Genomic DNA, 8,983 nt, shown 5'->3' with positions numbered 1-8,983 from the left:
TGGATTCTTCAAGGGGTGTAGTTTCCTAAATGGAGTCACTTTTTTGGTGTTTTCACTGTTTTGGTCCCTTAGGGGCTTTGTAAATGCGACGTGGTCTCCGCAAACCATTCCTGCTAAATTTGAGCTCCAAAAGCCAAATGGCGCTCTTTCCCTTCTAAGCTCTGCCGTGTGTCCAAACAGTCGTTTATGACCACATGCGGGGTATTGTTTTACTCGGAAGAAATTGCTTTACAAAAGTAGTGGTGCATTTTCTCCTTTTAGTCCTTGTGGAAATTAGCTAAACCTACATTTTCTTTGATAGAATGTAGATTTTCATTTTCACGGCCTACTTCCAATAATTTCTGCAAAAAACCTGCGGGGTCAAAATGCTCACTATACCCCTAGATAATTTCCTCAAGGGGTATAGTTTCTAAAATGGTGTCACTTTTGGGGGATTTCCACTGTTTTGGTGCCGCAAGAGCCTTTCAAACCCGACATGGAGCCTAAAATATTTTCTAATAAAAAGGAGGCCCCAAAATCCTCTAGGTGTTCCTTTGTTTCTGAGGCCTGTGCTTCAGTCAATAAGTGCACTAGGGCCACATGTGGGGTATTTCTAAAAACTGCAGAATCTGGGCAATAGATATTGAGTTGCGTTTCTCTGGTAAAAATTTCTGTGTTACAAAAAAAATAGATGAAAAATGAATTTCTGCAAAAAAAAAAAGAAATTTGAACATTTCACATCTACTTTGCCTTAATTCCTGTGAAACATCTAAAGGGTTAAGAAACTTTCTAAATGCTGTTTTGAATACTTTGAGGGGTGAAGTTTTTAAAATGGGGTGACTTATCGAGGGTTTCTAATATATAAGGCCCTAAAATCCACTTCACAACTGAACTGGCCCCTGTAAAAATAGCCTTTTGAAATTTTCTTGAAAATGTGAGAAATTGCTGCTAAAGTTCTAAGCCTTGTGATGTCATAGAAAAATAAAAGGATGTTCAAAAAACGATGCCAATCTAAAGTAGACATATGGGTGATGTTAATTAGCAACAATTTTGTGTGGTATTACTATCGGTCTCACAAGCTGATACATATAAATTTAGAAAAATGCAAATTTTTGCAATGTTTCGCTAAATTTTGGTGTTTTTCATAATTAAATACTTAATGTATCGAGCAAATTTTGCCAGTAACATAAAGTCCAATGTGCCACGAGAAAACAATCTCAGAATCGCTTGGATAGGTAAAAGCATTCCGGAGTTATTACCACATAAAGTGAAACATGTCAGATTTGAAAAAATTGGCTGTGTCCTGAAGGCCAAAACAGGCTGTGTCTTGAAGGGGTTAAAATAATTTTCCAGATGCCACAATAAAGCTGGCAATAGATGTAATGATTATTATTAACAGTCTGATCAATTTTATGATTGTCAACAAATATTGTTATGTCTTTGCCACTAAAGATAAATGGTTCTGACTCTGGAAATCTGCTCTGTTGGTTTGAACACTTAGGCAATGTTCACAAAGCATATGTTCAGGCTGAAAAATATAAGGCTCATTTTCAAAGCGTTTCTGATGTTTGCGAGCGTTTTTGAAGCGCGTTATGAGGGGTATTTTTTAACAGTTTTTTGAAGTGTCAATGGGAAATGGACAAAATCAGCTTGTAAAACTCTTCAAAAAGTGACGTGTCACTTCATTTTTATGAAGCGTATTTATACAAGGCGTTTTCTAATTCAGCAGCGTAAAAAAACACCTCGAAGCGTATTTGCCATTTAAATCAATGGTGAGGTATTTGTAGGTGTATTTCATGTGTATTGTTTGTTTTATGCTAAGAAATATGCCTGAGAACATTCTGGCGATTTGTTGCAAAGATTTCTGCGATGGAGAATCTGTTCCATACGTTGTTTCTGTTGAAAGCACGTGAATTTCTGAAAGTACCATTTAGATGAATGGGACAGTCACAGAAATTTCTGCAACAAATCTGCTGCGTTTGAATATACCCATATGCATCAGTGTTCAAAATGGCAAATAGTAAAATAAATATATACGGCAATGCACAATATTATTCATAGAAAATCATTCAAATCATGAGATGTTTTCTTGTATGCCTTTTTCCAAACCACCATTGTGATTTTTAAGTACAAAAGCATACCGGAATGCGAGTCATATCGAATCTAAATCTTTACATCGATGGTTAGTTTTTGATATGGTTAGTTTAAAATATCGAGAACTTGCGTCTACTAGTTAGGCGTATTTCTCATTAATCCACTTAGATCTAAGTGGTGGTAATCCGACAATTGGAACAAACTAGACTCTCCCATCTCAACCATAGAAGCTTCTATTTACATTTTTTTGCTATTTTTCGTTAAAATACTGATCTCGACAGAGCAGTTGATGGATCCTATCAATTTCTATGGGACTTAAACTAATCACAAAGTGCATCAGGCTTCAGTTCCATCATGATTTTCTTTTTTTTTTTTTTCTTTTTTTGTTACACAGTGTGGCATGATCACTTTTTCTATTTTTTGGGGTCAAAAACTGATGCCAACTGATTCTACGTTGTAATCATATATTTTTTAGAATTCGGTATGATCCATTCCAAAGCAAAAAAAATAAAATGTAAATGCAGCCTAACTTTGCGTTAGCCAGCCTGTTTGCCAATATTTTAGCAGAGATCTTTACATCTGCCATGAGGAGAGAGATAGTCCTGTATGAGTCAGAAATACTTGGATCTTTGTCCCATTTTGCCAAAACCCACTATCACCCCATAGAATGAAGGAGGCAAGTAGCCTTTAGAACTGGCTGCATTCAGCAGAGGTCTTTTCCCCCCTGCTTGTCCCATCCTAATCTCCATGTTCTTGCTAGGGACAAGGAGTGGACCAGGAAGGAAGAAAAGACCTCTGCTGAATGCAATCAGTTAGAACTTCAAGGAAGTCAAATGGTAGGAGAACAATGCATACTACATGAATGCCAAACTGAATTTAACAGTGGGATTTAGTTTGTGTTTATTATACATCTCTAGCTATTCACGGCTACATGGAAGTCTGAACAGTTGGCCTATATACACTGGAAATTTAAAATAATTACTCCTTATTGTTTGACTAGCTTCTGGTTTTAAACCATTCATTACCCTTTTTTTCCCCCCACAAATGAAACAAGTACATTAAAAATAATTCTACAATTCACTTCTGTGAAATACAAAAAAATACACCAATCCTTTTATTTTAAATGACTGCAGAACTTGAGTTCTGATACCCTTGTTTGTTATTGCAGATGTGCTTTATTCTTTGGACCCTTGTAGGCAAAGCTGTGTGCTGAAGCAATGAATTCTCAAGCAGCTTGTACAGACAAAACGTTTTTATTTGTATACTTTCTATAATCCCTATTGACATATATTAATAAAGATCTAAACTATTTTTTAAACTAATGTTGCATATGGTATTGCATTAAAACCCACAATAATATGTTATGTCTACTCAAAATTAATATGGAGGTCTTTTTATGACACATAATGCTGTCTGAAGACCAAGTGTGTTGCGTCTCGTTTTACATATATTCTCAGGGTTCAGTTACTCAGAATACATTAGGAAATATCAGACAATTCTGCTATATTGCTCCAGAAAATGCTGTAAACCCCTCACAACAATGTATTTTTTCAATATACAATAAAGAATACTACATATGTGATTATTTGTGAGTTGAGGTAATGTGTTCTTTAATGTGGAATCAGGATCTTTGGCCCTACTTTATGTTACCCTCAAATAGGGCAGCTTAAACCTGGGAGCAGATTCCCTTTGAAGGAAACTCCAATAAAACAGACATTTTCCTATTGTGATTATTCTTTAATTATAGAGTCCTTCATATTCCCTAACATGTCAGTTAATTGTAAGATGAAGTGATTTTAAACATTGAAATAAATATTTATAAAAAATATTGAAATTAAAAGTTTGTTGCAAAATTTACAGATGATATTGATTAAAGTGTTACTAAATTACCAAGAAATTTTCCACAGCAAAACCAAAAAAGAATTTATTGACAAAACTATTAATAGTCACGTTAACATATACAAGCCACAAAAAGGCTTTTGGTTAAAGTAAAAATAGTGATTAACCAAAATATATATATAGTCAAAGTATATGAAATACTTGGGTAGATGACATTACTGCTAAGTCTGTGTACACTGTATTTTAGATCTAGAAGTACATCATCATATCTGCCACTTTAGCACAGGGTGCTGATCTCCGCTTTTGTGCAGCCCCATTTGCAACAAATGCCTGCCACTCCGATAGACAGTTCCCTTCTCCTTCTAGAGGATTTGATCCAAGGAAAGCCATCGGAACCTGCAGCAGCACTGTTTTCTGATTCACTGGTGTCCTCTACCTGGCGTACATACTCACTGAAATCCTCTGTTGGTGTATAACTGTAATCATCATAGGAATGAAGAGAATCCTTCAGTGGCTGCTGTCTTAACGGTATGTTTGACCTGTGAAGCTGTTCCAGACGAGATCCCAAAAGTGGCTGCATCTTTAACTGATGTGGATCTTGTATTGCAGTGTCCTGCAAAGTGTCTTGAGAAAAAAAATAGCCACAATTACAAAACAAATATAGCCAAACATCATGGTTTTTTTACATACAAAGTTTGACTTCCTAGTTTTTTCAACTACAAAGTTCTCAGAGAAAGAAGAACAACATTCCAATTTTTCCTAAGAATCTGAGAATATAAAATTCAAGTAAGAAGTGGATGTAAAATAGAATGTGTGAACCCTGTTTTCACAATAACATTTGACCATGGGGCAGGTGTTATGTAGTGACCCTTATACCCCATGCCTACAGAACTGACATGGAGAGATAATCAGATCAATGTCTTTTTTTTTTTACCAACACAACAGAAAAATAGAAAATTGAGGCCAGGCAATGACCCTAGTTTTCAGGACCCTGTGGTAGATCATCACAGAGCTCAGCTGCGTCGAATAGCCAAGAGTATACTTTTAGGCCAATGTAGAGGAAGCAATTATTGCGCTGACGTGAATGAAACATTTCCCTGTATTAATGAGTAAAATTATGGTAATGATGTGAAAACCAGCCTTTAGTATAATTTTTTTTCGGTGGAGGTGTGTTAAATTACAAAATTATGAACAATATTTCTACAATGCAAGTTGTTACACGTTAAAAAAAAAGAATAAATAAATGTCTAAAAGTGAATTTATATAGTTGTAAAGTTATACAGCATGGTCAAGTCTAGGACTGACCTGCATTTCTTTATAGAACAAAATGTGATGACAAAGTGGAAAAGAGTGAAAATGTAACAGTATATCCGAATGACATGGAAGATTTAAAACAATAAATATTTGTAATTTTACATATGATTTAATAAAAAAGATTCATATTGAAAAAGTAACAATAAAATAAGCATTCAAGTGGCCCTATTTATTAAACGATCAAGGGAAATATAAAAAGGGAGGAATTGAGAAGTTCTAAAGGTAAGATGTACATGAAGTGGGAAATGAGATGTGTAGAGAAGATCCTGTAATCTGTTGGTTATGATAGAATTATCCAGAACAATGTCTTTTTAACCAAATCAACGTTAATTATTAGCAATTTTCACAAGCAGACGAGTGGCTATCAATGTAGAAAGACACATATGATTTTGTAGATAATTTGGGAACATCTGGTATCTGTTAGTTTAGTAGTGACTGTGGGATTTCTTAATGTTAACAGAGGAGTTGATTGAAGGAAATCGCTAAATCCAAAATAGTGGACGTTCCGACAGTCCCGCTATATGTGGAACATAGTCCTTTAAGCAGTACTGTAAAAAAGAATTCATTTTTTCATTAATCTATTTGGAAAACATTCTTCACTTTCACCTTGTTATCTGGTTGCACAAAGTATTTTGGCTGTCGTTGCCTTGAGAGTCATTTTAATTGATGTGGCGGAATAAGCTAAACCAGGAGTGGACAAAATCCCAAAAGCTAGTTGGCCAATGAGATTAGAAAATTTCTGCGGACACCTAACTTTTTGGTTTGTTTTCCACTGATGGCTATGGGAGTTTTTATTACCTGGCTGCTAAAAAAAATAAAAAAGTTCCCATTGAAGATATCTTTTTGAAGCAATAATTAACATGTGTAAATGTGCAAAATGATCTGACTTTGTAAAAACAAGCGGGATTGGTAAGGTAATAATGAATTATTGGTTTGCGCCTAAGATTTATGGGTTGCAGTTGTATTCTATCTGCAATGGAGTTTGAATAAATTATTGTTTGCTCAAGACCAGGAAAATTAGAAGTACAGTCAGGAAAAAATCTTGTCGAAATTGAATATACTGCAAGCAATTGTTATCAGTTCTACAGATCCACTGTTACCACTAGGCAGAATGTACCAGAATATTTGGACAGCAATGTCCGATCTGTCTCTACTCGCTGTTTTACATTTTTACTGTATCCTAGATTCAATAGTGGATTGCCTTGTATATACCTTATTCAATACTGTATGGTCATCCACTAGCTATCTGATTATGATGCTACTGTATTACAGTGAAGTGCCACCTCTGATCAACAATAGTAAAATCTAGCTTGTAATATTTCTTTATTAGAGTGGATTCACACGCAGTAAAAATTTGTTGCAAACATTTCTGAACGGAAAATCAGTTCATTTCACCTGGAGTTGTTTCTGCAGCAAGCACAGGGATTTCTGCAAATTCCATTCAGATTCATTTTCTACAGCAAAATCTGCCGTGTGTAAATCCACCCTTAGGGTATGTTCACACAACCTATTTTCAGACGTAATGGAGGCGTTTTACGCCTCGAATTACGCCTGAAAAGACGGCTCTAATACGTCTGCAAACATCTGGCCATTGCTTGCAATGGATCTTACGATGTTCTGTTCAGACGAGGTGTAATTTTATGTGTCGCTGTCAAGACGGCGCATAAAAATATGCCTGTGTCAAAGAAGTGCAGGACACTTCTTGGGATGTTTTTGGAGCCGTTTTTAATTGACTCCAATGAAGAACAGCTCCAATTCCGTCCGTAAAAGACGCAGCGAAAAACGCGAGTACATGCAAAAACGTCTGAAATTCAGGAGCTGTTTTCGCCTGAAAACAGCTCCGTAATTTCAGACGTATTTTGCGTTGTCGTGTGAACATACCCTTACTCTGCACGTTATAGAAAAATCTCCTGTTGTTACCTGGAAACCATTATGAAGCCGTCTAGCTGATGTTGACAGATCTTATCATTACTTGATTTTTTTACTTTTATTTTTTACTCCAATTATGGCTTATGTGGACAGTCCGAGCAGCCCAGCTCATTTACACATAAAAATGACAATATTCTGATTCAAATATTAATACCTAAAGCTTACAAGGTTACTTTGTGGTAATGGGCCTGCAGGGGTTATGTGGATATATGTATATTTTCTGACATGTCCGTGTACTGGAAAAGTGCAGAGAACACTGCTAGGTCAATGGAGAGCCAACAACACCGCCATGAGGTGCAGAAATCTCGAAGCGATGAGTGGAAGAGGCCAGGCGCTCTGGGGAGCATGGTGGCACCCCCTAACTTCCTCCGTGGGCAGTAGAGGTCTGGGCACTGTGATGTCAGAAAACGGTGCACATTTCATTTCCGACCCAGTGCCAATTCACAGAAGCACTAGACAGATAAAACCAATAATAATATCTGTCAGCAGCAGTGAAAACCGCTCTTTTATGTTTCTCTTCTGACAGACTTTTGAAGAGGTTTCAGCCATTGAGTCTCGTGTATGAAAACTGTTGAAGCCGGTCAGTATTTAGCGTTCATTTTTTCTAGTAGTCTAGAACATAAGCGCCAAACTGACCGGTTACTGTATTGTTTTTTCTGTCCGAAAATCTTTTTTTTTTATTGAAGAAACTATTTCTTGTTTCAAACAAAATCTAAGAGCAATAGAATACAAGTGAGCAAGATGACCTACACATGAGACAGTGCTTGTATGTGCGACACATTCCTCAAGTTTTACAGCAAATATGCAATATTTTCTCAGAAAACACACAAAAATGACTTTCTGAGGACATATTTTATACATAGAAGTCCCCCATTATCCCTACTATACAGACTTGTCACAGGGACTGCTCGCTGACTGCCGCCTGTCACCCGCAGCTACCGGCAGCAGCAGTCAGGTTCTGTCTCAGGATAAGACAGCGCTCCCTCCATCCCCAGTAGTATCATCTCCCCTGGCACACTGTATAAGGTAAATGACCTGCTCGTTGTGGCTAATGTCTCCTCACCTGTACTCCGGTACCCGGGGATCCTCCCATCCTCCTGCTGCAGTCGCTTCCACCGGGACCCTCCGCAGGCGAAGATCACCGCCCTGATAAACTCGCGGCCACATAACTTCACCCCGTACTCTGAAGCTGAAACCGGGCTCCTCCGTACCCTCAGCTCTCCTGGTAGCGCAGACACCAGCATCAGCAGCGCCGTGAACAGCACCGAGCTCCTGAGGAGAAGCGCCATGTGCAGACGGGTGAGGAGCGCTACACTGCCGGACTCGACGTCTCTTCCCGCCTCACTCGAAATTCGAAGAAAGTGAGAATGGAGGGGCACTTTATCAGTATCTGCAGAGCAGCCAACTTCTCGGCACATCGTGCCCGGCTCAGCGCTGTCCCTTATATCCCCCCTGACGGAACATGAGTCACCGTGCCCCCTCCTGTATCCTCCATCATTATCACCGTCACCTCACCACAGCGCGAATCATCTCAACTTTTAGTTAGTAATCTAATAACATCTAATTATTAGTCCTCTTGCTGTATTTCTACATTACACTTTGTATTCGATATTAATATTATATACTAATAGTAGGTGGTAGGTTTCTTTGTAAACATCACAGTAACATAAAAAAAAGAATAAAAAAACGTCAGGTGTGAATACAGCCTGTGACCATGGTACCTAGCTGGTAGGACACAATTAACCAAAATCATATAAATTCTTATGGAAATTAAAAAGTTGTGTTTTATGACATTTATTGTTGGTCATAGTCGTGTTATAATGTAACA

At 37.5% G+C, this 8,983-nt stretch overlaps 1 protein-coding gene across 1 annotated transcript; it reads right to left on the bottom strand.

Annotated features, from left to right (window-relative positions):
- Positions 1-3,970: 3,970 nt before the first annotated feature.
- On the bottom strand, positions 3,971-8,645 carry LOC142742361 (relaxin-3-like). Its single transcript, XM_075852003.1, has 2 exons — positions 8,219-8,645; positions 3,971-4,536 (listed from the first exon to the last, which is right to left on the bottom strand). The coding sequence occupies exons 1-2, from the start codon at positions 8,571-8,573 to the stop codon at positions 4,190-4,192; spliced, it is 702 nt and encodes a 233-aa protein (XP_075708118.1). The 5' UTR covers positions 8,574-8,645; the 3' UTR covers positions 3,971-4,189.
- Positions 8,646-8,983: the final 338 nt, after the last annotated feature.

This window comes from Rhinoderma darwinii, chromosome 1, assembly GCF_050947455.1.
Source record: "Rhinoderma darwinii isolate aRhiDar2 chromosome 1, aRhiDar2.hap1, whole genome shotgun sequence".
NCBI lineage: Eukaryota > Metazoa > Chordata > Amphibia > Anura > Rhinodermatidae > Rhinoderma > Rhinoderma darwinii.
Note: the sequence above shows the minus strand (reverse complement) of the source record. Positions and strands in the feature narration are given on the sequence as shown.

Bases quoted from the DNA above. Each gene is read 5' to 3' on its own strand.
- LOC142742361 (XM_075852003.1), bottom strand. From the start codon at position 8,573: ATGTGCCGAGAAGTTGGCTGCTCTGCAGATACTGATAAAGTGCCCCTC. The intron at 4,537-8,218 runs GTGAGGAGACAT...TTTTTTCTCAAG, and splicing joins CCCCGGGTACCGGAGTACAG to ACACTTTGCAGGACACTGCA.